The sequence below is a fragment of the Cavia porcellus genome, unplaced genomic scaffold (genome assembly GCF_034190915.1).
Source record: "Cavia porcellus strain 051 isolate PalLab524CR breed Dunkin Hartley unplaced genomic scaffold, mCavPor4.1 scaffold_26, whole genome shotgun sequence".
In the NCBI taxonomy this organism is placed as follows: Eukaryota; Metazoa; Chordata; class Mammalia; order Rodentia; family Caviidae; genus Cavia; species Cavia porcellus.
The window spans coordinates 21,167,482-21,195,349 of NW_026947509.1; the positions used below are offsets into that span (position 1 = coordinate 21,167,482).

Below are 27,868 nucleotides of genomic sequence, written 5' to 3' on the forward strand. Positions count from 1 at the left end.
GGACAGAGCTCTGTGAGCAGCAAGCTAGAGATGCGCATCTAGGAATGAGGCAGGCAGTCTAGTGAAGCAGGATGTGGTTTAATGAAGCTTGTTTTTTAGCAGCCTTGTAAATGGTCTCTACCCTTGGTGGAATCTGGGCCCTGGCCGAATCAGGAGGCGCCCAAATGGCTTCTGTTGTTCCACATAAAAAATCTCCTGTGCCGAGAGCACTAGACAAGAAAAGAGAGGAAAAAAATACTTAAATGAATAAGCAGTTTCTTTAAAGAGAGCAGGCAGGTCACAGGGATTCTCTCTTGTGGCCTCTGTTCTGTGTGCCCGTCTCCTACTTTGCACACTCACACATGCACACACTCACCCAAGAGCAGGTAGAAGACCCTGGCAGCCATCCTGCGAGGGCTGAGAGGTGACACCAGGCTGCCAAAGTCAGGCTCCCTGTTGGCCTGGAGCTCCTGTGCCACCGCTCTGTAGGAATGAAGAACTGTTAGCCTAGGCACTGGCCTGTGTCCGCCCCCACTGAGCTGTCCTCTCCCCAGTACCTGTGCACAGACTCCAGTGAGAGCAGCTCAGGCTCTGGCGGCAGCTCCAAGGGTAGTTCCACAGGTACCTCAGGGAGCTCAGGCACCACTGGCAGTACAGGAGGCTCTGGCTGCTCTGCCTCAGCCCAGGTCCTAGGAAAATGAAATTACAGTGAGATGGCAGCTGTGGCAGTGGTGCAGGGCACAGGCATCTTGATCATTTCCCCCACCCTGGCCAGGCTGCAGGCCCAGGCTCACACCATAGCCTGCTGCTTACCACCGTTCTTCTGGGGGTACAAGGCTGACTCGGGACTTTTCCTCTTCAGCTGCTTCTAGGGAAAGCTCTGTTGGGAGATGGAAGGTGCTGAGAGGGGTTCTGCGTTTGCTCAGTGGTAGAATGGCTATCATGCAGGAGGCCCTGGTTCAGTTCCTAGCACCACAACAAAGCCACGTATGTGATCCCCAGTTTGACAAGACACCAGAGCTGTGTGTTGACTTGTCAGAAACATCTAGATAGGTGACCTGTGGAGAATCAGTGTGTGCTTCTTTACATTGTACACCCTTGATCTGGTCAGAGTCAGCTGTGCAACGGGAACAGAGACTAGGGTAGTGGGCTCCACTGTCCCCACTTGTACCAGTGCTTTACCTGAAGACAGCACAAGGGGACCGCTAGGCTCCTGGGCCTCTCTAAGGACCTGGAGATGAGAGAAGGGAAACTGAGGCCCAAGCATCTGGGGCTTGGACCTTTGATAAAAGGGTCAGGATCAGCAAGCTTGTGCCAGTGATGTATCCAAGAGCCTGCTGGAGCTCAGGCAAAAAGGCAGTGAGGTGCTGTTACCTCAATCTCGCTCAGAGTTTCAGCCTTCCTCCTTTCTTCTTCAGCTGCTGCTTCCCTCGCAGCAGCCTCCTGTTCAGCCTCCAGAGATGGTCTGTACCTGATCCCTTTTGGGGGAACCTGGGCACAGTGGCTCCAAAAGTCTAATAGTTCTGGGGGTAACCAACCAGCTGAGGATGAGAGGACAAGGTTTGAGTCAAGAAACATCAAAAGTACAGAACTTGGGGTTCTGAGGATCCCATGTGCCAATTCCTGACATCCTTACGGAGAGTTGGGGTCCGGAACAGCTCCGTAGGGCTTACGATTGTCTTCTCAGGGGGCTGCACCATTGGCTATATGGAGGAAAAGGTCAGGAGCCTTACTGGGGAGCCACTCCTCGGTGCCCTTTCACCTCTTTTCCAGGGTCTTGGGCCATCCCACTTTCAGGCTCATGACCCTGCCTAATCTATTCAATGATAAAAGGACTTTTTAACCTGGTATGCACAGAAAGTTGGGTGGTAATGCAAGCACAAATGGGCTTTCTAGGGAATGGGAGCTCTCATCACTTTGACAGTGCTTCCCTAGGAGATTGGAGGGCCTGCCTGACCTGTGTCTATTCCCCCAGCAGAATCCGGGCTGCACTCACACACTCCCAGCAGTGTGCTCTGGTTTGCAGTTGTTCCTGGAATTTCTCCCGGGAAATCTGAGTTTCCTTGTCCCGGAAGAGTAACTGGCGGCGGCGGCGGCGGCGAGCTGGTGGGCTCACAGGAGATGGGGGCTGCCTCTGTGAGTGAGAGGGGAGGTAGAGGCAAGACCACCCATCACTCCCTTCCCTGTCATCTTGGAGGCCTGCTATTGGCTGCACACTGCCCCTAGGGGTTCCTGGGGAAAGGGCTTGGACCAGGCTTCCTCAAGAGCATACCTACCTGTTTGGAAAGTGAGGCCACAATGAGGTATGGAAAAGGACATCCTTTACTGACGTGCTCAAAAATAACATGTACCAGTGACCCTGAACTTGGGGGAGCAGCTCTGTGAGGGAGGCCCACGAGGAGTGTAGGAGGCGCCTAAAGGATAATACTCACCTCTGGGCTGGGTGGGGCCGGCAAGCGCAGCTCCACTGGGGGAGTCACTTCTGTAATAACAGCAGAGGTCCTGGCTTTCCAATAAGTCCTTTTACTCTGGGCCACCAGGACAAGAAGCTATAGGCCCCCCTCCCCCTCCGGCAGTTTGGGAGATGGCTTTTGTCTGCAGCAGCCATGCAAGTATTTCTACTAGACAACAACTCAAGCTTTGTGGACACTCACCAGTGAGTAGGGCACTGGGCTCCCAGCCTACTGGCTTCAGCTCTTCAGGGGCCAGGACCTGACTAGGAAGTGGCTCTCCAATTCCTTCTATCCTGTAGGGAAACGAGAAATTAGAAGCACCTTTCCCAGCACTGACCCTCCTCCCTGGTCCAGGAACTCCTGCCCTTACAGTGTAGGAGCTGGAGGTGAGGCGGAGGGGACTACAATGTCAACCTCCAGGGCCCGGGGCTCTTCCCTAGACTCTGCAAAGAAAAGATCAGAGCTCAGAAGACAGAAAACAAGAGATAAGGGCACTGCTACTCCCAAGTCCCAGACTGCCTGAGCCAGGGGGATCTGACCATCCAGTGCAGCGGGGACTGGAGGCCGCAGGGGAGGCCTGCCTCTCCGATATTCCTCTAACAAGATGGTTTCATCTTCTTCTGCAATCAGCAGGTCCAAGTCTCGTCGGCTGATCTCTGGGAGATCTTGTTCACCCTATTGAGATAAGATCCAGGGGAAAGGTACTTAATTCCATTTATTTATTTATTGAGACAAGGTCCTATTATGTAATTCAGGAATGGCCTTGAATTCAGTATATAGCCTAGGCTGGTCTTGAACTTGCTGTGATCCTTCTGAGTGCTTCGATTGTAGGCATGCTCCATCACGCCTGGCTCATCAGTTCCATTTCTTTTGTTTTGAAATAGAGTCTCTATGTGTCCAGGCTGGACTCTTTAACTCGTGATCCTTCTATCTCAGCCTCCTCAGTGCTAAGATGCCTGGTTCAATTCCAGGGCTGTAAAAAGTGAGTGGAAAGCCAAGCATGGTAGCACATGCCTGTAAATACCACTACGTGGGAGGCCAAGACAGAAGAATCACTGCAAGTTTGAGGTTAGCTCAGGCCACATCGTGAGTTCAAGACCAGCCTGGACTACATAGCAATACCTTGTCCCCCCGCGTCCCCCCCCCCAAAAAAAAAGAGTGGATCTAGGAAAGTGAATTTGAGATGGATGCCACAGAGCCAGGCCTAAGGAAGCCCCATTGTCTGTACTCAAGTGCCAGGAACAGGGACAGGAAAGGGAACAATGGGGATAGAAGGCAGGACTGAAGTGGGCAGAGGAACACACGCAAGGAGCCAGGGTCTAAGGCCCTGTGTGCAGGGAAGTGACTCACCTCGATCTGCAGCATGCGTATGGGCTCCACTTCCTGGAGTGTGATGACCTCAGGAGACTTAACAGTGACCAAGGGCCTGTCTGGAGGGGTAGGGGAGTCATGCCAGTCCCTCTGCTTTTTTTCAAATTCCCAAACCCATTGTTTGTGAGGAAAAATCAACCTGAGTTCTAGTCAGACCCAAGCCAGTAACTGGCAACCTGGTCCTGAGTATCCTTGATTCACCACAGGGAGCCCTACTTTACTCATCCATAAACAGGTGAGAATTTTTATTTCAGAGGACTCTTGTAAGATGGTGATGAGGTTACACATAAGGAGCCTGACTCAAAGATGGTTATTTCTTTAGTTCTTGCACCTTCCTATGCCTCTCACCAGAAAGAAAGTTCTCTGCTGACCTGGCTTCTTGGGCTCTGTAGGAACTTCAGGAGGGATCTCCTCATGAACTCTCTCTGGGACTGCAGCCTCTAAGAGATGGCGAATCTTTGGGGATAAAAGATTCCATGTCAGCCCTCTTGTTTTCCCACTCTCGCACCATTCAGACAATGATAGGTAATGTGAATCTCCCTTTATAGCTAATTCTTTTTTGGAATAGGGAGGATACTAGAGATTGAACCAGGGTCTCCTACATGCAAAGCAAATGTTGTAGCACGCAGCTGTACCCCCAGCACTATACCTAATTCTTACGACATGAACTGCAGTATGCAGGCAACCCACTTATCACCTAGTCTCCTCTCCCCCTGTAACCGCTCTCATCACTAGCCCCAAATTGTCTCAGCCTTTGTCAAGTTAGGCAAGAAATGCTGCATCTTTATGTCAGTGTTATAAGGGCCAGGTAAATAGGAAAGATTTGTGTGCATGTGTGGGGGATACTGAAAATTGAACGCATGGCTTTCATACTGGTCTACATCTCCAGTTCTTTCTTTTTCTTTCTCTCTGTCTTCCTTTATTTCTAATTTATTTATTTGTTTTTGACACAGGGTCTTGTTAAGTTCTAAAATTGCCCAAACTGAACTTAATTTTGCAGTCCTCCTGCTTCAGCCTCATAGAGTACTAGGATTACAGGCACACACCACCACACCCATCTAGGTAAATAGAAAGATACCTGATATTGTGCTAAGAGGCTAGGATAAAAGACTTCTTGGGAAAGGGTATCATTTAAGCTAGGTTGTAAGGATATGTAGGACTTGACTAGTTGAAAAGGAGGAGGGACCATTATAGGCCAGGGAAACTTCTTTTGCATAAAGGAAGTGAATGTGGAAGGTGGGGGGCAGATGGTATATGTGAGCCATGGATGCCCAGGGTATGTGCTGAGATAGAAGGAACTGGAGCACAGAGCACACAAATGCCAGGAGCCAGTATTTGAATGTGGAACCAGGCGATAAGGTGATATTATCTAAGATGTGGGAGCTCTGGGAGTGGATGAGGAACGAGAGAAGGAAAGCTAGCACTCAGATGATGAGACCTGGATTAAGGCCTCAGCAGTGGATATCATGTGGAGATTAGAGGGACTAAGTGCTGCCTCAAGCAAGGAGAACATAATTGTCAGACGGGCCCTAAGTAGACAAGTCCATGGGGGTTTGCCTGCATGGACCCTTGATGTCAGGCCTTCTGCCCTGTCTCCTGTGGGATACAGCTTCGTTCCCTGAATCTTAGTGTCAGACTGACAGGGACTCCCCTTCTGCACTGTTAGCTCAGGACTTTGAGGTATTACAGCAGTTGAGCCCTACCTGAGGGATTTCCAAAGGGCTGGGAAGTCTGGGATCCACGGACATCATCCCAAAAAAGGGATCTGGAGCATCTTCCAGGGCCTCCATCATGTCCAGATGGCTGGGTAACAGCAGGCTGGGTCTAAGGAAGAGTGAACACTGTCAGGGATAGACTGAGATAGGCTGAGGCTAAGCAGGGAGGTACACCACCAAAGTCTGGGTGCCCCAGTCCGTGGGGGACACTCACAGGTCAGCTTCTACCATATCAATGCGAATCTGTAGCTGAGCCCGATGCAGGCGCTCCAGGATGTGCTGGATATCCTCTGAGCAGAAAGGCAAGGTGGAGAATCAGCCTCGCATAAAGTGGCTCAACACCGGCCTAGCTCCTGGGTTCCCAGCCTTCCTTACCCACAAGGTACTGGCATTGCTGAGAGTAGACCCGGATGACGCCAATTTGGAGCTGGGCAGAGAGATAGAGAGAGAAGCGAGGCCTGGGCAGGCCAGGCATCGGCGGTAGCACTCGTACCAGCACATAGTTGAGGATTTCCTCGCTGGGGAGAAAGGCACGCCCTGATCGTTGCTGCCACAGCACCAGCCCCTCAGCGTTTCCCTCCCATCCTTACCCCAACCAGGCCATCACCCTGGGCCTTCCTTCTTGCCTTTTCTGGGCCTTACCAGGTCTTAACCACATTCACCTTCAGGTATTCACGTTTCACCAACCGGCTGCCGCGCGTCGCCGCCAGCCTGGAGGAAGAAAGCAGGTGGGCAGGAGGGAAGCACCATCAGGCTAGGCTCTGTGGGCGCCCCCTACCTCCCAGGCGCACAGCAGCTGGGTGCTCACCAGATAGTGGCGAAGCAGCCTGTGTGGCGTTGAAGCACGTTGGGATAGTAGAACATGGTTTCTCAAATTTCAACCTGGACTCTCCCTCTCCTTAGTTCCGATCTCAATTGGAACTCTTTAGAGCTTAATGAAGCAATTAAACAATGACGTTCAAACAATGAAGGGGATTACGACAGAGACGCAAGAACTGGTACGCTGCTCTGCACGGGCCCAAAGTGACTTGCCAAACGACTGGGTGAGTCGAACTTACTGGAGACGCGGCTTCCAGACTGGAGATGCGGTGCTCCAAGGGGAGGTCTGGGGTTGGCCGCCAAGCAGCCACCAAGGAAGCTGGTGGTCTTTGCAGCCTTAGCCCTCGAACCCTGGGGCGACTACGCGTCTCGGTCTTGCGCTCAGTTTGGGTAGCCCTCCCGCAGGGTTGGGTCACACTACACACGGAGCATGTGCTGAAGGGCGCTTTGCACTTCGCCCCTCTTGGAGGCATCGCGAACAGCCAATAGAGAGCCGACGTCTGTGGGAAACGCTGGCGCCTGTTGCCATGCCACTGCCAGTGTTCCAGGCCACAGAGCCTTGGAGACTGACAGTGAACCAATCAGAAGAACCTCGGCGAGACAATGTGAGGTGTCCTGGCCAATAGTATTTCATTCTCACCTTTAGTAACAAGGAGTTCTTAGAGTCTGTGCTGACCAATGATTGGTCTCTAGCAGATAACAAAGTGCCTCAACTAGTAGCCAGAAGTGGAGTCATAACGGGGTCAACTGTCTGCTCAGGCTGCAGAGGGGTAGAGGAGGGGCAGGCGCCAGACTTGTGCTTAGATGCTGCCCTCTCCAGCAAATTCCACTAGGTCCAACTTTGCCGCCAAGGGGAGGGAGCATGGGACATCTCAGCAGGGACATTTATTTTTGTTTTTTGGTTTTTTCCTTTGAGATAGGATCTCCCTATGTCATTCAGGCTGGACTTGAACTCACTGTGTAGCCTAGGCTGCCTCAAACTCCTGGTGACCTCCTGCCTCAGCCTCCCAAGTGCTGGAATTACAGGTGTGTGCACCCACTCTGGGTCTCCAGGGCCAATTCTTAAAATTTGAACAATTTAGGTTGGGGGGCATGCTCCAACAAGGCTTTTGGACTTGTATTCCTGTGGCTCACATCTTTGTTGGATGGAGCCCATATTGTTCGGCTTACAAAGTCGATTTGTCTCAGCTGGGAGTGGTGGTGCACGCGTGAAGTCCCACTGCTTTGAAAGCCCAAGCTCAAGCTCAAGCCCACCTTGGGCAATTTGTACCTCCAGTCCAGAGCCAACACTAGCTCTGCTTTCTTTTTTTTTTTTTAAATCTTTTTCTTTTAGATAGGATCTTATTATATAGTTCAGGCTAGTCTTGAACTCATGACAATCCTGTCTCAGCCTCCTGAGTTCTGGTATGACAGGCATGCACCGATGTGGAAAACAGGATACCAAACTTTTTCAGAGGGCATGAAGAACCAAACGTGTACTCTGGAAAGATAAAGGTTCATCTGGCTGGCTTGGCTCAGAAAGGCTTGGGCCTCATAACTTCTGAGCACTAAACATACTGTCCCAGAGGTCTTTATTAAATTTGTGGTGGGGAAATGAGCCTCAGAACAAAGGCAGTTATTCAAAAGTGACAGATTTATAAACTTAACCATTGGGCTCACCTCACTCAGGTAGAAACTCTCACTTGAGACTTGTGAAAACCCACTATTAGGCTATCAAAGTGTGGCCCTGGCTGGAATGGGGGCAGAAATTACTGCACTTCTTAGAAACTGAGGATCAGGGGCTGGGGATTTAGCTCAGCGGCATAAGCGCCTGCCTTGCAAGCAGGCAGTCGTGAGTTCGATCCCTGGTACCGATTAAAAAAACGAAAAAACAAAACAAAACAAAACAAAACAAAAAAAAAAGAAACTGAGGATCAAAGATCGCCTTTATTAATTTATTTTTGTCTTTTTGAGACAGGGTCTCACTATGCAGTTTAGGTTGGTCTTAAGCTCACTTGGTAGCCCAGGCTGGTATAGAACTTGCAAGGATCCACCTCCCTCAGCCTCCCAAATGCTGGGATTACAGGAGTATACCACCACGCCCTGTTTAGGATCACCCTTTAAAGTACATCGATTTCTTCTCAAGTTCTTATTATATAGTTCAGGCTGGCCTTAAACTCATGATAATCCTGTTTCAGCCTCCTGGGTGCTGGGATTATAGGCATGCATCACCACACTCAGACCCTGGCCATGTTTAACATTCAAAACAGAGGCCTAGCAAAGAACTATAGAGACCAGATTTTCCCATGTGCAATGGCTATAACAGCAGTTCAGTTGCAGGCGCAGTGACCCTCTTGATGGCAGGCCCCAACCTTTTTGTTTGTTTGTTTGTTTTTCTTTTTGGTACCGGGGACTGAACTCACAACCTCATGCTTGCAAGGCAGGCACTTATGCTGCTGAGCTAAATCCCCAGCCCCAAGTTTTTGTTTGAGACAGGATTTCACTACACACAGTACTTCAGGTGGGCCATGAACTCACTATGGGACCCAGGCTGACTGAACTTTCAACAGTTCTCCTGCCTCAGCCTCCCAAGTGCTGGGATTATGGGTAAGGACCACTACTACTGGCCCCTACCTCTCCCTCGTCTTGGTTGCCTAGTGAGTATGCCCCTGAAGAGTACCAGGTCCAGAGCTCACAGAGCCCAGGCAGTGTTACACCTAGAACCTGTAGCAGAAGAGAGCAAAGGAGCTTAGAGATGTAAGAAGAGAACCCAAGTGCCCCATTCTAAATTTATGTGTCTTTCATCTTCTATATCCCTGCCGTCTTCTTCCAGTAAATCAGATAGTAATTCCTCTTTGAATAACATTTTATTTTAGATCCTTTAAGAAGACCCAGGAAGAAAATATAAAGTGCTTAGCTTTAGAGTTAAGGCTTGGGGAAGAAGGAAAGGGCTCCTGAGTTAATACTATTTGGAAGTTTCCCAGTTCCACAGATATAAAAGAGGGTATATCTCAAAAACTTTTTTCAAAGGATAAAGTGTTCACCAGCAGTCAGGGCATGTAGGACTTCAAGACTGATCACACCAGAGTCAACACAAAGGCAGATAAACAGTGGCAGATCAACAGTGTGGAGCCTGAGTCCTTACCAAAGGAAACAGGAGGAACAGAGAGGTGAAGTGGCAGGTATATCCCCCGGCTCTGCATCAGGAACTGAAAGGCTGCGTGCAACTCAGAGATCTTTTCAGTAAATGCCGTGCAAAGGCTTGCTCCATCTGTATCCAAAGAGATGGGGATAGTGCTCAGTTGACACAACAGGGATAGACAGGCTCCCCACCAGCAGCCTCCTCGTGAATCATCACCTCCCTCTCCCATCAGACAGTGAACTTGGCCCCTGCTCTGACTCACTTGCACTGTGATTGGGGTCTGCAGTGTATGGCTGGGGCCAGGGCTCTCTTCCCAGAAATGCAGTGTCACCTGGGACTTAGGTTGAGGGCCCAGGCCCTGGGAGTACCTGCCAAAGTCTGAAAGAGAAAGGGTAAGAGTGAGAAAAGTGGGCTACAGGCAAGGAAAAAATGGCAAGGAACCCATGATGATGAGAAGCATGAGTGGGGCTATGTGGAGATGAAGGCCAGAGCCCTGGGAACCCCACACTCTGCAAGCCCTGTGTTCCTGGCCCCCTCCGAAGGTCAAAAGTAGAGTTGAATGGCAGCTAGAGCTAGAATTCCAAGAGTGGATGGAGGGAAGATGTGACAGTCTCAGGGTACACCTGCAGTATGGTGGATGCAGTGCAGTAGGGCCAGGTGTGGGGGCATACTTGTTCTCCCACACAGGAAGAAGGGAAGTCAGTGCATGTGTAGAAGGGACCCACAAGGCTCAAAATCTCTGTGCTCACTTGTCCACATAATTCACATAACTACCGTGTGCTTCAATGTGACAGTGCTCCCCGGAATGTGGCAGACATTCTTATGCTAGGCTCCCTGAACCTCATCTTCTGTGACCTTGGCTGGGAAGGGATAGCCACCAAGGCTGAACCATGGCCATGGGGGATGTGCACATGCAAATGTAGCAGTGCCAGCAGAACAGTCTGCTGGAGGACAGGGTGATGGCAGGACCCACCAGGTCAGGCTCAGGTGATGCTAAGGTAGGAGGCTGGGCTTGGTGCCCAGCTCAGACCACCTCACCTCTGTAAAAGCAGGCGGTTTTGAACAGCTCCACGCACTTGTTGCTGGGCAGCAGATGTGGGCCTGGCCCAGGGGGGTCCTGAGGTGCGGTCCAGTAGATGGGGATGGGACAGAGGCACTGCACAAAGAGGCCTCGGGAGTTGCTGGCCACCAGGATGCCTTTTTCAAGCTGGCTGAGCAGACGCTGGCTGGGATCTCCTGGGTCAGGCTTGGGAAACATCACTTGCTTTATGCTGCTCTCAGACTCTGAGGCCTCAGCCACAAGGCGACAGTCCAGGCTGTGCACTTGGTGCTCGCTCACCACACGCCCACTATAGATGAAGGTGAGCAGCAGCGAGAAGTCTGGGGATCAAACAGCCCAGCTGAACCAGGTGTGAGAGCAGCAGGCTGGTGGCAGCCCTGCTCCCCCAGGGTACATCTGGTGACACAGGCTTCAGAAAAATGAAGTGGAGGGCATCGGAATTCAGTGTCCTCACTTTGCTAATGAGAAAACTGGGCCAAAGAGGGAAACCAAACAAGGACTGGATAGGACTGGGCAGTGGGGAAACAGCTAGAACTTCCCAGGTTGAAAAAGGTACCCTTGCACTGGGTGTGGTAGCTCATACCTGCAATCCCAGCATTGGGAGGCTGAGACAGAAGGATGGTTGCTAGTTCGAGACCAGTCTGGGCTACAAAGTGAGCTGAAGGCCAGCCTGAACTACATGGTGAGATCTTGTTTCAAAAAGAAAGAAAAAATACGCCTTTATCTGGGCATGGTGACACATGCTTGTGATTCCAGCACTTGGGAGACTGAGGCAGAGGACTGCTACAAGTTGACAGCCAGCCCTGGGCCACATAGTTTAAAGATGGCCTACATAGACAGCCCCTGTCTCCAAAAAAACCCAAAGGAGGGAAAAAAGGTATCCTCCTCTTCTTACCTTCACTCCCTCCCCCACCAGCCAGGGTCATCATGTCATCATCTTAGATTCATTCAAGCAAGTAGCTAATTTATAGTTCACCTACATCACAGCTTAAGGCCCAAAGCCTCACTGTTTATGTAAGAAGGGCCCCAACAAGTGGGCTTCTGATGAACACAAAGAAATCAGTGCCTCATCAGGTTTGGTGGTACATGCCTGTAATCCCAGCTATTCATGAGGCTGAGGCAGGAGGACTGGAAAGTTCAAGGATAGTTGGGGCAATTTATTTTTTATTTTTTTACATTTTGTCTTTTTGAGACAAGGTCTTGCTAGGCAGTTCAGGCTGACCTTGTGCTCACTCTGAAGCCCAAGCTGGTCTTGAACTTGCAATGATCCTCCTGCCTCAGCTTCCCCAGTCCTGGGATTACAAACTTGTTTAGCATATGTGAGGTTAAGGGTTCAATGCTTGGCATATCAAAAAAAAAGTCAATGTGGATGTCCAGGGAACAGTGCATGCTAGGTTGTATTTTTGAAAAAAAAAAAAAAAAAAAGGCTTTGAGGGGTACAGTAGGTACATGGAACTCTGTCCAGAAGCCAGTACCTCTGTTTAAGGTAAGGTGGGTCCAATTTGCTATAAGGCTGGCTGGACAAAGGATATTACCAGAGGAATCAGACTCGGAAGGGAAGGGAGCAGTAAAGGGTCACAGACAGGGCAGGGGATTTAGCTCAGTGGCATAAGTGCCTGCCTTGCAAGTGCATGGTCGTGAGTTCGATCCCCAATACCAATTAGAAAAAATTTTTTTTAAAAGGGTCATAAATGCCAAGTACCTAAGTCCAAATCTGCGGGGAACGGATCCTCAGGAGTGGTGACCTCAGTGCTGTCAGTGCTGTCTGTACCTAGAATCAAGACAGAGTGGGACTGGGGACTGGGGAATCCATGGGCCAGAGAGTACAGCACAAAGGACACAGAGGCAGAGGAAGTGGTACCTTCCTGAGGTTCGGGGCTGCTGCTCCCACTGCTCCCGCTGCTCCCACTGTCTGGATGGCCTGCTCCCCTAGCAGCTCTCACCACCTCCTGCACGCACAGTGTCTGGCATCAGCCCACCTCTTCCTCTAGTTACCATCTTGCCCTCAGGCACACTCAGTCCCCTCCCCAGCTCTCACATTACTGAAGGGGTCCTGAAGGCGGGAAGGACTGAGTGTGCAGCTCTTCAAAGTCTCCTTCTCCTCCCTCTCAGGGGATACAGAACTGTGGTGTCTCTTTGAGGCTTTCTGGGTCCCAGGCTGGGCTGTGCAGTCTTAAGAGGGGAGAGAAGCATTAGGGTCTTAGGAAAAAAGAGAGGCGAGGGGTATTAAGAGATGCACAGGACGGGGAAGGGGAACCTGGGCTGCAGCTCCTAAAAAATGCAGGGCCCAGGGCAGGAGTCCAAGGGACCTCAGGAGGCCTGTACTTCCATCCCACCTCTGCAGTCTGCTGGGTGGCTGGGCACGCAGACACTCACCAGGCAGGGTTTCCGGAGGCAACAGCCGGTATACCTTGTAGGGCTCAGCAATATCCATTCGGCCTCTCTCAGGAACCTCTTCAAATTCTGTACTCTTGTTGAGGGCACAGCGTAGACGAGTCTTCCAAACAGCAGGGCCTTCTGTGTTCCCATCCTTGTACTTTCCCTTAAATATTGCCCAGGCCTAGTAACCAAAGGATGTGAAGAGGCAACACATTACATACCCAGCTGGCCCTCCAAAAGGGCTAGGTCTGTGGCACGTGGTCTGCACAAGTGCAAGGCTGTAAGCTCAGATGAGCATGAGCTAGGTTTGTGTGCTGCTTCTTTTCTGAAATATTTGTTTGTCTGCAGTACTGGCGGTTGAACCCAAGGCCTTTCCACTGAGCTATATCCTGAACCCTTTTGAGACAAGGTCTACGCCAGGTTACCCAGGTGGGACTGAATCTTAGGATATCTCTGCCTCAGCCACCTAGAGTGCTGGGATTATAGGTGTGTGCCACCACAGCCATTACCATTTTGAAATCCTTAATAATCTTTTAATGTGGGGTTCTGCATTTTCATTTGGTACTGAACTGTAAAAATAACACAGATGATCCTACTATCTGATCTGCCCGGTATCAGAAAGCCACAGAGACCAAAGGGTTTGAAAGCAAGCACACCAGTGTATACTCCATCCCCCAAAGGGACAGTGGTTTCCAGGTCCTTTCACCTTGAAGAAGAGGGCATCCTGGTCCTCCCGGAAGTCCTGCTTGCCTGCGTGCTTCCAGGGAATCCGGAACATGGTCTTAGCTGGCTCATCATCCCAGCACACCCCTGGGAACTGCCCACTCTCCACTTGTTCCACTACCCAATTTCGGAGCTTTCGAGTGCGGCGAACCCTGCCTGATGCCATCCTGGGAGACAAGAGAAGAAGCAAGCATCACGACAGGTGCTTGGGGAGGGCATATCTAAGCCCAGACCACTGGGACTGGTGTCTGATAACAGCCGCATCTTTTGGCTCTGTGTGTACCACTTGCTTTGAGGCAGAGATACTATTCCTGTCATCACTCCTGCTTACTGTTTTTTCTTTTGTAGCTATTTTAAAAGTAATTCTGTTAACATTCTGAGCTAGCACCTGGAAAGAAAATTTTGATGTTGTTCTTGTCTTTTTTTAAACAGGATCTCTGTAATTCACGCTGGACTTAGTCACTAGACAGCCCAGGCGGGCCTGGAACTTGTGGCAATCCTGCCTCAGTCTCCTAAGTGCTGGGATAACAGGCACGCACCATTGCACGGGGCAGACATCAGTCTTAAGACTTTTTTTTTTTTTTTTTTTTTTGTCTTTTTCCTTTTTATCGGTACCAGGGATCGAACTCCCGACTGCCTGCTTGCAAGGCAGGTGCTTATGCCGCTGAGCTAAATCCCCAGCCCCAGTCTTAAGACTTTTCAGCAATGTATTGTTGGGCAGAAAAGAGAATCCCCTGTGTTCTTCTGGTGAAGGCTGCTTAGTCTCAATCCTTTGCTATAAGCAGAGAGGGTCTCTAAGATGCTTCACCGTCCCTCTTCACCTATCCCCAACCCATCCTTGCCCCTCTGGCTCTCTCATTTGCTCCAGGGGTAGGTGGGGCAAGCAGCTGAGGGCCCAGGCGGAGCTACAGCAGAAGTGGGCAGGGCCAGAAGGCAACGAGACAAACAGGGTTAACTGAAGCTGGGCTAAGAGGCAGTTCCTCCTTGCCTCTTTCAGCAGGGCCTTGAACACTGGCTCTTACGGCTTCTCACTCTTAGGCCAACCCTCCCTGCTTCCGGACTCACAGACACTCTGTCCTGCAGAGGGCCCCAGTGTGCCCCTAGGGGCACCTCCAATCTTTTGGTTTTTTAGGAGTTGGGAGGACCTCCAATCTTGCTGGGCCTCCAGCTCTAGATCCCTGGCCTACAGCCATCTCTTTTTGCTCTTACCTTAGCTGCTGTCCCGGCTGCTGGAAGGCTCAATCCACCTCAGCTCCGGGCTAGGCGGCTGCACGGTCTCTCCACCCCTTTCAACAGTCCCCGCCCTAAGTTTCAGTTCTCCTCCCGCGAGGTCCCTTTCCCAGAAATCACGTGGTTCGAGTTGCAGAGCCGCCAGACACCACTAGAGGGAAGCAATACTTGAGAATCTGTCGGTTCCAGTCAGCAACAGGGGGCGCCCCTCCGCTCCTGACTGGCTCCTCCCTTTCCTGGCTGATCCTCCGCGCTTGTATGACCTTCTTCGTGTAATACTGCAGTCTCCTCTCAGAGGCGGTTCCCGCGGCTTGGCTTGGAGCTTTAGGATCACATGTACACCTGTGTTTATGTCCCCCCACCGTGCCCACTTGGTACAGTTGGGTGACCTCCAACACTAACTGAATCCCACGAAAGGAAGAAGGGAAGCCTGGAGAAAAGCGCAGGCCCGGTGCCAATTGTTCCCTGGCCTGAGACCAGGGTGGGTCAGATGGTAGGCTGCAGGAGCCCGTTTCAGCAAAATCTGGTTCACCCCCCTTTCCCTGGTGCCCCTAGATGGTGGAGCCAGGAAGAAGGACCACCAAGCAGCTGGCAGTAAGATGCCTTTTTATTGGTGCTGGAGCTGTTTCTGAGGCCACTGGAGCCCCCTGAAGACCCTTGCCCACAGCTACTTCCTCCTGCGGGGGATACTCTGTCCCAAGGGCACCTCTTCCATCAGCTTCTGCAGAAGGAGAGAGAGGATAATGACACTGGATTCCTGGAGCTCAGAAATAGGCTGGGATGGGTGACTTCTGGAGGGTTGTGACAGGTAAGGCTGAGCAAAGTGTTACCTGTAACAAACGGGCTTGGTAGGCAGGGGGATCCTCTCCAGCCAAGGGCTGGGGGTGCACATGCAGGTAGCGCTCAGTGGCTGTCTCGAGCTCTTCCACTTCATACAGAGTTGCTGGGTCCAGTGAGTGGGCATTGATGAGACTCACAAGATACTCTTTGTAGTGTGCCCTGGGGAGATGACGGAGTAGGATATTTGTTCTTCTGTTGATTAATATTAACTTAGTGGGCCTAGCACTCTGCTGGGCACTGAATCCTCAAACAAGACAGCTCCTAGCTGAGCATGCTGGTGTCTGCCTGTAATCCCATCATTTTAGGAAGCTGAGGCAAGAGGATCACAATTTTGACTTTGGCCTGGGCAACTTAGTAACTTTAAGATAGTAATCTGTACAACTCAGTGACTCTGGAAGGCCCTATGTCAAAGACAGGGATGTAGCTCAGTGGGAAGACCCTATGTTCACTCCCCAGTATCCAAAATAAAACACATCTGGTGTGGTGGTACAGGCCTGTAATTCCAGCACTTAAGGAGGCTGAGGCAGGAGGACTGCTGTGAGTTCAAAGCCAGCTTAGGCAACATAGGGAATTCAAAGGCAGCTTGAACTACACAGTGAAAGCCTGTCTCAAAAAACCAAAAATCAAACCAAATGACAATTGCTATCTGTTGTACTTGTAGGACAGTGCAACCAGCATCTTCTTCTATTATCCATCCAGGCCCCTTCCAGAAGAGCCCCAACTCTCCCACTGTTTGCAGGATGTACTGCTCCCAGAAACCCTACTTTACTGCCTGGTCACACCCTCACCACTCCTTCTCTCCCACCCCCAACACCATGCTGTGTGTCCTGCCCAGCACTCACTGGCAGAGGCCGGCATAGCCAGGTGGAGTTTCCTTGCCACAAGCTTCATCCTTGAGCCCATTGGGAACCTCTTTCTGCTCCATCACTCGGCAGCCACCTAAGGGTGAGGGGAGGAAGGGACTTTTTGTTGGGCGGAGGCCACTGCCTACAAAGCCCCTGGAGAATGGGGATATCCACAGAGCCTGTGGAGGCAGCCTCCAGGGAGAGGACTGAGCATAGGAACTCCTGTTCCACTCATGGTGGTTGTGGCAGGCTATGCAGAGATGCCATCAGCAGCACACCAACTCTGACACAGAGGCAGGGACCTTGTTTGCCCTGCTTTTACCTAAGGTGGCTTTTGGCCCATAATCACACACACTCATATTTAGCTCTTGCATGGTAACTTACCTGTAGTCCTCATGGAATCTAAAATAGTGCCCTATAACTGCCAGGTCTCATGACATACAGAGCTGATGAATGAAGTGTTATTTGAGAAGAAACAAGGGCCATGTGCTTTCTTTTTCTTTCTTCTTATTTCTGAGACAAGATCTTGCTATGTGGTGTAGGCTGGCCTTGCACTCACTATGTAGCCCAGGCTGGCCTTCAACTCATGGCAATCCTGCTTCAATCTCCCAAGTGCTGCACCACCATGCCAGGCTAGGGCCATGTGCTTTAACGATTTTGTAAAACAACTTAGTAGCAAAGTGAGTATTATAATCTTCACTTTACAGAGGAGAAAAACAAGACCTGGAGAGGTTAATTACTGGCCAAACCGTTCCCACACTGGCATGCAGTGAGTCCAGCACACCATCTTCCCTTCTTGGAGGCTTCCCAGCACTCACCTCCAGGGGCTGCCCGGGCTCCAGCAGGAGGCTCTGTATTAAACATGATGTTATTGTCCTGAGGAGGGGCAGAGACAGATGGGTATTACGTTCCCCTTGAAGCCAACTACTATTGCATTTCTTAGGCTTCTGTGCCCACTTTGGAACCTGTGAGAATGTTTTCACTAATGCCCACCCTCTGCCCTTCCTCTTCTTCCTGTACAACCTGCAAACCCAACAGGCCGGCCACTTCTGACCTGTAGCAGCTTCTGGAGCCGGACTGCAGTCCAATCGCGTAGGTAGAAAAGGCAGTCTCGAGGGTGGTGAGCATGCAGGCACTTTTTCACCCTGCAGTTAGGCTCTGGACATTTCTGGTAGAAACCCAGATGGGAGAGGAAAACTTAAAGAGATTGCTGGGGTCTTGGTTTCTCAGGGACCCCTGCATGAGGGGCATGGGGTGAAGGGAGATGGAGACATTGGAAGGTCTGGAGCAAGCAAAAGGGGAAAGTGGGGAGACAGATGGACTTTACAGCCTACTGAGCTCTATTTTTCCCTTGGGCTGTTCCTTGAAGCCTCTGCCCCTCAAATCCATTGGCAGCTGCTTACCCATCTCTGCTTTCCCCACCCTTTGAGCTCACATTCTTGGCGTAAAAAGTATTGTAGCAGCCACTGCAGAACTGGTGGCGGCACTGGGTACAGTGAAAGTGCATGCAGCCTCCTCGAGCCAGCGCGTATGAGAACTTGCATTTAGGACAGTCTGTAAGGCACAGCAGATCAGGGTTGGGGCTGCTACTGCAACTCAAGACCCTCGAAGAGCGAACAGCTGCCAAGTGATACACCACTGAGCAGACAGGCCAGGCAGGGTGGCCTTACCAATGCCATTTTCCTGAAGGTACATTGCCAGGCCCTGGGCCTGGTATTCTGGGTCATTATTGCGTTTCCAGTTCTGGAACTCCTCACAGCTCTGTCCTCGGTGTTGTTCCTCCCACTGTCAAAAGGAAAGGAGCTCTGTTTCATGCCTCAGCTCCTCCTGCTGGTCCTTCCACACATACCTAGTGGGTCTTACTTTAGTGTATGTCACTGCCACCCAAGATGCGCTCACACCCTGGGCACATGGTTTTTTTTTTTTTTTTTTGGTCTTTTTCGTTTTTACTGGTACCAGGGATCAAACTCACGACTGCCTGCTTCCAAGGCAGGTGCTTATGCCGCTGAGCTAAATCCCCAGCCCCTGGCACATGGTTTTTCTATGTTCTTATCTCATGTTCATTAACAAATCTACTTTCTACCACTCCAAACCTGTATCAGCTGTCTCTTTTCTTCATTCCTTCTGCCACCAGTTTCTCCAGGCTGTCATCAGGGCTTGCCCTGCTTACCTACATGGGTTGCTAAGTCTCCTTTTCCCTTCTACTCCCTGTGGCCCATTCTCCACACTCCCGCAGAAAACTTTTTGAAGCTAAGTCGGGAGCTTAATAGTATTGGTAGGTGGCAGGGTCTCAGGTGTTTTATTATGTTTCATAATGTAGATGCAAGTCTGTTGGTATCAAATGTTATGTTTCTTAAGAGAGAAATGAGATGCATCAGATCTTGTCTGGTCCCAGAATGAAGGCACATGCTTGTCTTGCTTGGCCTCAGTGCCTGTGTGGATCTGGCACCAGCTCCTCACCTACAACCTACCAGCTGTGCCCTTGCCCTTGAGGATCCAGCCAACAACATTTTCTTCCTTTAGCCTTTTCATGGGTTGTTCTCTGTTCCAAACACACTCTGCATGGCTTCTCATCTTTTAGGCCTGAGCTTAAATTAAACCATTCTAGAGAAGACTTTGTGGACCTCTGTATCCTCAGCTCGTCTGTGCTGCTATTCCTTATCTCTCACATTCTGTATTTCTTTATAGAACTATGCCTATGCAAAATTATTTCCTCCTTCCCTTGATGTTCTTCCATCTTGCCTCTCTTCCCTTTTTCCACCTTCCCTTCTCTTGCTTTCTCTTTTCCCTCTTTCTTCCCTACTGTCTTCCTTTTTCCTCTCTAACCTCCTTCCCCTTCTTGGGCATGGCTCCCTACCTAGTAAGTTCTCTGGGCTCAGAGCTCATGCCTGTTTTGCCTTCCAATACACTCCCCGAGTCTAACACAGTACCTGGAAGTAACTTAGTAAATATTTCTCTAAGGATGAACATTGAGCCTCACCTGACGCTTACAGCGGACACAGAAGGTCTGGTGACACTGGGGACATGTTGCCTCCAACTGTTCACGCTCATATATGAAGCCAAAGGAGCACTGTGTATGCAAGAACACAAAGCTATTCAAGGTACTACCTGCATCATTCCTGTGCCTCCACAGTCAGCTCTTCTGGGCAGGCCACATACCTGGGCACACCACAAGAACTTGGGGTCCCGCATCAACACACCCTCTGTCAGCTTCTTATGGAACAATGCATAGGCATCTGGCTCCAGACTCTCCCGAAGCTGGGGACAGGATGCAGAGGTGGTGTAGGTGGGTACAGTTCCTGTCAAAAGCCTAAGGTACCAGAATGCTAAGGGTTGCAGTACCTGGATATCAAGGGTAGAGAAGTAGCTGAGTAACTGTGTGTCGTCGGTGAGGTCAGGGCGGCCACAAGCAGGGCACACCATATCTGTGATGTGCTTTTCCTTCAGTGCAATGGTAAAGTGTTGGCGGAAGCATTCGGGGCAGATGGTACACTCACAGGAGATCAGGGCCTGCATCTACAGGGGAAGAATGAGAAGGGATGGGAGGGGGTCAGAAACCAGAGCTGCCTGCTCTGGGAAGGGGCAGTGCTTTCAGCTGTCTCCTGAAAAACAAGGATTTAACTGGGCAGGGGTAGAATCTCAAATGACAACAAGATGCCAGGTGGCAGCCTCACAACCCAAATGTCTGAAGACAGTTAGGTGGAAGTCAACATAAAAATATTTCTCAAGGCATTCACATTCAATTTAAAGCAAACATATAAATAACATCTGGGAAATGACACTACAGAGATGCAGAAGAGATTACTCCTTGTCAGAGGACCACTGTGGGGGGAAGGCAGTTATAACTACAGGGGATTCCTTAGTGGTGATGGAACAACCTGTATGTTGATTTTGGTATTGCTTATGTGGCTATACATGGGATATAGTTGTAAAGAACCACACATACCTACATTCATGAAAAGAATGGATCTGCAGTATCATTATAGTATCAGTGCCTATTTCTTGGTCTTGATAATCATAAGATATCACCTGCTGCAGGGTGAAGAGCCCATAGGACTCTCTGTACTATTTTTGCAGCAGCTTGTGAATCTATAATTGTTTTGCCACATTTGGTTTGTGGTACTGAGGACTGAACTCAGGCCAGGAAGAAATTGGTGCCATGAATGGGAAAAGAGGCTCTACTCATCCCTGTCAGATCTCTGTTCCTTTCATGAAATTTGTCTAGTATCAGAGATGACCTAATTGTACTAAATGACCACCATGGGAAACACAGATATACAGGTGAACATGTGATCTTTTGCATCAAGCTCTGTGTGTGTGTGTGTGTGTGTGCATGCGCACGCACAGAATTTATCTCACTAGGTAACTCAGACTGGCCTCAGACTCCCTATGTAGCCAAGGCTGGTCTTAAACTCCCTATCTAACTCAGGGTGACCTTGAACTTGCAGCAATCCTCCTGCCTCAGCCTCCTAAATGCTGGGCTCACAGGTGTGTACCACCATGGCCAGCTTCTAGGCTTTTTAAAATTTTGAGCCAGGGTTTCATTAAATTGCTATGTTGTCCAGGCTAAGCTCAAACCTATGATATTCCTGCCTCAGCCCCCAGACTGTGATTACAGATATGCACAAGCATGCCCAGGTTACGATTATTCTTTAAAATGAAGAGTAATAAGAAAAAAAATGCAGGGCTGGGGATTTAGCTCAGTGGCATAAGCGCCTGCCCTGCAAGCAGGCAGTCATGAGTTCGATCCCTGGTACCGATGAAAAGGAAAAAGACAAAAAAAAAAATTAAAAAAAAAAAAAAAAAATGCAGAGCTGAATAACCTAAACGACTGCATTTGGCCAGTGAACTGCTAGTTCTGATCAAGATTAAACTGAAGCTCAGGACATAACAAGGGTTCGCCCCTACCAACTGGATTGCTTTTTTTCTTTTGTACCACTGGAAATTGAATATAGGGTATTCATGCTAGTCAAGTGCTCTACCACTGAGCTATGCCACCAGCCATTTTTTACTTTTTTTTTGAGACACAGTCTTATATGTAGTCCAGGTTGGACTTGAGCTAGCTAGGTAGCCCAGGCTGGCCTTGAATTCCACCTCAGCCTCCCAGGATTATAGGCATACACTCCCATATCTGGCTCCCAAGTTGTTTTTGTTTTTGTTTTCTGTCTTTTTCCTTTTTATCGGTACCAGGGATCGAACTCACGACTGCCTGCTTGCAAGGCAGGCGCTTATGCTGCTGAGCTAAACCTCCAGCCCCCTCCCAAGTTGTTTTTTAAGTTTATTTTAAAAAATGGTCTCTGTAAGTTGCCCAGGCCAGCCTTGAACTTTTGATCCTCCTTCCTTAGCCTCCTGCGCAGCTGTTTTACAGACATGCATAACACCACCCAGCCCAATTGGATATTTAAAGATATTAAAGAACTACTGTTTGGGAGACTCAGACAGAAAGATCTCAAGTTCAAGTACACTCTGGGCCTTGAACTTGAGTTTTTAAAAAACTCAAGTTCCTTGTTTTTTTAAAAAAAGTGTATGTGGAGGGGAAGGCTAGGGAGGTAACTCAGTGTGAAAGGTCTGTGTTCAATCCGCAGGATACAGGAAAAATTATTAAGTTTTTTGGTGTGACATGGTATCATGGCTTTGGTTTCAAAGTTTATCTTTTAGAGATACATGTGGAAGTATCTACAGGCAAAATTATACAGCACCTAAGATTTCAAAATAATCCTCTGGGGACTGGGAATATATAGCTCAGCGACATAAGTGGCTGCCTGAAAAGTGAAAGGTCATGAGTTCGGTCCCTGGTACAAAAAAAATCCTCTGAGGAGCTGAGGATTTAGCTCAGTAGCAAAGTGCCTGCCTGGCAAGTGTGAGGTCCTGAGTTCAATTCCAAACAACCAAAACCAAAAACAACAAAATGATCCTCTGAGTGAGCAGATGAAATACAGATTGGTCAGGGCTGGGGATTTAGCTCAGCAGCATAAGTGCCTGCCTTGCAAGTGTGTGGTCGTGAGTTCAACCCCTGGTACTGACAAAAAAGAAAAAGACAAAAAAAAAAAAAAAAAAAGAAATACAGATTGATCACAAATCACTAATTTCTGGAGCTTGGCGATGAGTGCACTGAGGGTTGAGGACTATAAGGGGATTTATCATCTAGTTTTATTTACTATTGCATGTTTGCCATCATTGGCTCTTAAGTGTCCCTCCAAGGGACAGTGGTAAAGGCTTGCTCACCAGGCTGCTGCTATTGGGAATGGTGGAGTCTTTAGAAGGCAGAGCCTAACAGGGGGTCTTCTGGTCACTGGGGTGCACCCTTGAAAGGGCTACAAAACTCTGTCTTACTCTTTTTTTAGCTTCCAGGTGATGAGGTGACTGCTTCCACCATAATGTACCACAAAAGGCCAAAGCAATGGTGCCAGCCAAATAGATTGAACCCTCTAAAACTCTGACCCAAAATCACCCTTTCTCTTTCTAAGCTGATTTTACCAGGTATTTGTTATAGCAGCAAAAAGTTGACTAAGGCAACATTTGAAAACTTTCATAATATTTTTACAGGGAGAGGGGAATCCTGTTCCTGCCCTTCCCTTCTCTGAAGGCTTCATAGGTACCTGGAGAACTGCTGAGAAAAGAGGGCCAGGTGGGGGTGAATTGGAGGTCCGAAGGGAATACATAATTCTCCGACTGGTATAGTAGGGAAGGGGCTCACCCGGTTGCGGGGTAGGGTCCAACTGCATACGGCACATTCCTGGGCAAGCAGGCGGCGCAGAAAGGCCCGGTCCTGGCTATGCCTCACAGCCTCTATCACATCCAACAACTCATAATTCCTGGGTGTCTCCTGCAGCAGTGACAAAGCCAACTCTGCGCGGCCCCAGCTGGGGAGGGCATAAACTGCCAAAAGCCGTCTGATCAGGCTCTGCAATGTAATTCAGGTGGAAGGGGAAGAAGTGGTGGTCAGACCCCAGGGATCCTCTCACTGTCTTCCCGCTTGCCTGTCTAGGTGGGCTCTTGGGCCCCTCGGTTCCTCTCAGCACCTGCTTGTCTGGCCCATCCCAGGAGGGCTCAGGACCACTGTCCCAGAGGCGCTGGTGAAAGGGCTCTAAGCGCTGGCGCTGTAGCTCAGTCAGGGCCCGTGCTACATCACCCCCATGTTGGAACAATGCTTGAAGAGATCCTTCCTCAGGGCCAAAGCCCAGGGACTGAAGCTCCTGCACCTGTAAATTAAGAACAGAGAAAGCCAATGGAGAAAGAAAAGCAAACAAGGGAGACTTGAGACCCTCAACCTCAATCCACCTCCAGAACAGCCATTACCTTCCTCCTCCGGGCCCTTACACACTCTTCCACAGCTTCATCAAGGTTGCCATGACGATCTAGCCAAGCTTTCCTGGCTTCCTGACATGAAAAGGCACCCAGCTCTGGGTCCTGCTGGCTGGCCAGCTCAGTTACCATCTCCAGCACATAAGGCAGTTCTGACCGCAACCACTGCAGGGGCACCTCGGTGCCTGAGTACTGGAGAGCTGAGAAAATCTCCTCTGGACAGGCACCTGTAAGCTCTCCTTCCTAAGGCACAATAACACACAAGGCCCATCAGGAGGGCACTCTCCCTCCATCCATCCTCAGCCTGACCTAGGATGCTGCCAGTGGCTAAGCTCAGATATATTATGTGACAGTATGTACAGTATGGTTCCTACCATGTGGAAAATGTTCAGTAAGAGGCAGTTGCTGATAAGAACTCCTATTAAAAAGCCATAGCATCTTCCTTACCCCTATCAATTCAGCCCCACCTCATCCCAGGCAGAATCCTCACCCGGATCATGGTAACTAGCTGAAGACCCTCCTCCCGCATCTTGTCTTGACGTTGTTTTTCAGCATCTTCACAGGAATTGGACAGGTAGGCACGGAGACGCTGTGAAGGCCCAGGCTTTGGCAGTTCCTTTTCCAAAGAGCTTGCATCCAGCTGGGGAGCAGGCTGTACTGGGATGGGGCTGCTGGTCCGATTGCACATAGCACACACCCAGCCAGGGCCCGAGTTGCAGAAGGTACAGTGAATACAGTACCAGACTTGAGTCTGGGGAGAGGAATGTGAAGTGTTCCCAGGATTCCCCTGCTGGGAAGGTAGAGAGAATCATCCCGTTAGTTAGATGGCTGAGGTTTATGATAGTATACAGGAAGCTGGAGAAAACTGAAGGAAAACTAGCAATGAGGAAGTAGACAGTAGCATGAGGTACCAGGTGCAAATAATGAGCTGAGAGGGCCATCAACATGTTACCTCAAAGGGCTGCAGGCAAATGCCAGCATCGTGGGAATCCACCACCAAGCTGGGAGGCTGAGCCAGTCGAGGTCGCTCACACATGGCACATAATACAGCTGCTGCCTCATTCTCAAAGGTACAGCTCTGGCAGGCCCACTGACCCCGTGCAAGTTCAGGTTCTAGGCCTCCATTTCCTTGGGGAGTCTCACTCCCTGGCCCCAACACCTTACAGCTTCTGGGCCGATTACAGGCCACACAGAGCACTGCCCAAGGCTCATTTAAAATACCACAGGCAGCACAGTGCCAGGGCAGACAGGCACTTGCAGGATCAGGGGAAGAGACAGAACAGTCTCCCAGGGCCAGCAGGGAGGTTAAGTCGGGCCGTGGTTGACCTGAGGCAGGTAAACTGTAACAGAAAAGCAGACAAGGCCTGCTGAGGTGGGACCTGGAGCCTGGGTCCCTCACCCTTGTGCATACCCCATTTCCTAGGTAATGATTCATGTCTCTAGCCTTTGCCCACTGACCTCTCCGGACTACTCCTGTTATCTGTTCAACATTTAAATGACATTTTATATTTTGTTTATTCCAGACAGAGCCTGAACCCCTATGAAATGTTTAAACTACTAATGGTTGAGATGATCCTTCAAGCTAGATTGCATCCACCTACTACCTATTTGTACACCATAAAACCTATTTTATTGCAACTGCCACTTGCTTTATATATGTCTGTCATTTCCTTAAGGCCTGTGACTGGCTGCTCACCCTCTACTAGACAGTCTTTAACACAGAATCTTGTATTTTTTTTTTTTTAAATCTTGTATCTTAAGTTCTCTTAATTTTATTCCTACCAAGAAGAGAAAGCCTCTCACCTGGGGCTCAAGTGAGTAGCCGGGGTGGCCCCCTGCAGGGTCTGGCGGAGGTGATGAGCACGGGATGGATGTCCATGGAACAGGCGGTCACAGGTTGGGCATGAGACCTGTTTACAGGTTGAGCAGTGCAATGTGCCTGGGGCAGAGCCACAGAGAAAACAGGGGCCAGCAGGGGGACCTAGAATGTGGAAACAAAAACAGAACATCTTTCTTTAAAAGACCAGTTACATACAAATCTGCTGTATGGACTAGGACAAATCACAAGACCAATTTTTAGCACATCTGGACCCAAAGAATTTAAATATCTTTGAAAAACATAATTAATCAAAAATCCTGTTTCCATCAGTATTGTCTACCAACCCTTCCCACACAGAATCAGTAATACCTAGGGCACAGGGTGTAGTGAGGGGGCTCGGTGCCATTTCTCTCAGTAGGGGGGCAAACGCTGAATGCTGCTGCATCTGAGAAAGAAAGGGCAGGAGAATGGGCAAGGGCTTAGGAACACAGATTCCCATAATTCCCGTTTCTTCTGTTCAACAGCCCCCTTCTCGCCTTCCTTACATCATCTTCAACTCTGTCTTTTAGCAACTGCTCCAGTGCTTCCTCTCTTGGGTGAGCATTCTACAAACAAAATGAAAAAGGTTCTCACCTGCAGGCTTAGAACAGGGCTCTTTCTCTAAGTCCCGGTCCCCTAACAGACACAGGGAGAAGAACAATACCAGCAGCTTCCAGATTGTTGTGAGGGACTGGACCAACGGTTCAGCAGCATAGGGCGTTTTAAAAGTGGCTGAGTTAGGCTGGACTTCTGCTTCATACTTAAGACCGCAGGACTAGAGGTACATCTTACCTGCAACAGCAGACTGAGCTCTGTCCGAAGCAGCACTACTTCCAGTGTGACTGTAGCAACCTGGTGCTCATCTGGCTCCTCCTGGTCTTCTGGGAAGCTCAGTCCATCTGGCCGCTCTTCAGTATAGCCATACAACCGTAGCACATCCCGGCCCCCCTGCCACACATTCACAATAAGTCACCACCCAGCAGGCCCAGTTCTCATTCACCAAGGCTGTGGGCCCTTTCTGGACAATCCCCAGCCCTGGTCTGGTTCTTTTTCCCATAAGGGCCAAGGGTTTTACCTGCACAGAATCCACGGTGCTGCGAAAGACAGGGTTATTAAACTTGACGGAACGCCAGTACCGAGGCCGCTGAGGGCTGAGAAGGTTGCGGCCGTATTTCTCCAGGATGTTCAGGGCCGTGGCCAAAGTGTTGAGGTAGTTTAGGGGCTGGGAGCAGTCAGAGAGCAGAGCTGTGAGCCCAACCCAGCCCTGGCCTCTGGACCTATGATCCCTTTCTGAGGCAGGCAGGGCTGGCCTGACCTCACCTTCCCATAAGCGTTGCAGCGAACCAGGCGTGCGGCGTCCAGCCGCAAGTAGCGGGAGGCTGGAGGCAAGGAGCTGGTCAGTAGTGGTCGGAGCTGCTCCAGGGAAAACGTCTGTGCAGAATCCTTTCTCAGGGCGCTCGCCAGCTTCTCGCGGGTGGCCAGGAAGGCTTGTTCCTCCTCCCCCGGCATCCCGAGACAGGAGTCAGCCCCAGTCTCGCCGTCCACCCAGACCCAGCACCGGCTGCGCGCGGTCCGAGAGCCACCCCGCCCGCTTTCTGTACGCTTTGCGGCCTGACTCGCTTTCCGCAGCCGCCGCGGGGGTCACTCAAGCCACGGTCACTACTCCCGAGTCCAGCGTCAAGATTAGCCGGGAACAGGAAGTCCAGGGAGACGAGGGCGGGACTGCGAGCCTGTCTCAAAGGAAGAGGAGGGGCTTAGTGGCAAGGAAAGGGGCGGTCAAGAACCAGGAGGCGTGATCGTGAAGGGCCGGGTACCAACCAATAAGGAAGTAAACAGGCCCTGGCTCCTCCCTCCGCACGGCCAGCGTATTTCTCCAATTCCAGAGCTCTACCCCGCCTGTCTCCCGGCCCCGCCCCTTCCGGGCAGCCCACCCCGGCTCGCGGGCGAGCGATTAGTCTGTTTTGCTTAATCCCTTCCGCTCTCTCTATCCCCACCAGGAAAGTCGCTCACTGCTGGGGGTTCGACACTGGCTGCACTTAACCCGGCTAAGAGAGGTCTTCGAAGCAAGGCGCCCTTTTAGGAAAGTCCCCGAGGCCTGTCCTCTTTCACATCCTACGCCTTGCCGGCTCCAGACCCTGCCCTAATGCCCCTCCTACTCGCTTGGATCTCT

The 27,868-nt window shown here is 50.3% G+C and overlaps 3 protein-coding genes across 5 annotated transcripts; all 3 read right to left on the reverse strand.

Annotated features, from left to right (window-relative positions):
• Positions 1–57: 57 nt before the first annotated feature.
• Rec8 (REC8 meiotic recombination protein) lies at positions 58–8,977 on the reverse strand. Its single transcript, XM_023566983.2, has 20 exons — positions 6,577–8,977; positions 6,327–6,449; positions 6,161–6,229; positions 5,894–6,036; positions 5,733–5,808; positions 5,507–5,627; positions 4,175–4,259; positions 3,783–3,862; positions 2,972–3,107; positions 2,803–2,875; positions 2,634–2,725; positions 2,412–2,461; positions 1,976–2,113; positions 1,616–1,682; positions 1,354–1,520; positions 1,162–1,210; positions 793–859; positions 537–668; positions 356–462; positions 58–209 (listed from the first exon to the last, which is right to left on the reverse strand). The coding sequence occupies exons 2-20, from the start codon at positions 6,380–6,382 to the stop codon at positions 118–120; spliced, it is 1,800 nt and encodes a 599-aa protein (XP_023422751.1). The 5' UTR covers positions 6,383–6,449; positions 6,577–8,977; the 3' UTR covers positions 58–117.
• A 187-nt stretch (positions 8,978–9,164) lies between these two features.
• On the reverse strand, positions 9,165–15,256 carry Irf9 (interferon regulatory factor 9). The gene is given in 10 exon segments (XM_013157436.3): positions 9,165–9,548; positions 9,551–9,587; positions 9,721–9,836; positions 10,497–10,838; positions 12,221–12,289; positions 12,380–12,467; positions 12,557–12,690; positions 12,895–13,078; positions 13,604–13,787; positions 14,830–15,256. Coding segments are annotated over 9 exon segments (1,308 nt in total). The 5' UTR covers position 13,787; positions 14,830–15,256; the 3' UTR covers positions 9,165–9,393.
• Positions 15,257–15,439: 183 nt separating this feature from the next.
• Rnf31 (ring finger protein 31) lies at positions 15,440–27,657 on the reverse strand. Of its 3 annotated transcripts, none has more exons than XM_005005626.3 (22): positions 27,517–27,657; positions 27,019–27,428; positions 26,774–26,920; positions 26,491–26,646; positions 26,205–26,264; positions 26,029–26,104; positions 25,644–25,821; positions 24,793–25,180; positions 24,331–24,627; positions 23,835–24,083; positions 23,558–23,737; positions 23,233–23,439; positions 19,878–20,051; positions 19,695–19,793; positions 19,516–19,605; positions 18,206–18,320; positions 17,971–18,089; positions 17,590–17,703; positions 17,354–17,411; positions 16,533–16,629; positions 15,681–15,849; positions 15,440–15,571 (listed from the first exon to the last, which is right to left on the reverse strand). In XM_005005626.3, exons 2-22 carry the CDS (start codon positions 27,205–27,207, stop codon positions 15,518–15,520), a joined length of 3,216 nt encoding a protein of 1,071 aa, XP_005005683.1. In that variant the 5' UTR covers positions 27,208–27,428; positions 27,517–27,657; the 3' UTR covers positions 15,440–15,517. The 3 variants fall into 3 exon arrangements, with proteins under 3 accessions (XP_005005683.1, XP_003474488.1, XP_063092931.1); XM_003474440.4 differs by having other exon boundaries at positions 24,331–24,630; XM_063236861.1 differs by lacking the exons at positions 15,440–15,571; positions 15,681–15,849; positions 16,533–16,629; positions 17,354–17,411; positions 17,971–18,089 and having other exon boundaries at positions 24,331–24,630.
• Between the last annotated feature and the right edge of the window lie 211 nt (positions 27,658–27,868).

What these genes read in the sequence shown, in the direction of transcription:
- Rec8 (XM_023566983.2), bottom strand. Translation starts at nt 6,382, where the DNA reads ATGTTCTACTATCCCAACGTGCTTCAACGCCACACAGGCTGCTTCGCC. An exon ending in CGGCCCCACCCAGCCCAGAG is followed by an intron (nt 2,114 to 2,411) that starts GTGAGTATTATC and finishes TCTCACTCACAG; the next exon opens with AGGCAGCCCCCATCTCCTGT. An exon ending in GTTCCGGACCCCAACTCTCC is followed by an intron (nt 1,521 to 1,615) that starts GTAAGGATGTCA and finishes TCTCATCCTCAG; the next exon opens with CTGGTTGGTTACCCCCAGAA.
- Rnf31 (XM_003474440.4), bottom strand. Translation starts at nt 27,207, where the DNA reads ATGCCGGGGGAGGAGGAACAAGCCTTCCTGGCCACCCGCGAGAAGCTG. An exon ending in GCTGCAACGCTTATGGGAAG is followed by an intron (nt 26,921 to 27,018) that starts GTGAGGTCAGGC and finishes GACTGCTCCCAG; the next exon opens with CCCCTAAACTACCTCAACAC. An exon ending in AGCTCAGTCTGCTGTTGCAG is followed by an intron (nt 26,265 to 26,490) that starts GTAAGATGTACC and finishes TTTTGTTTGTAG; the next exon opens with AATGCTCACCCAAGAGAGGA.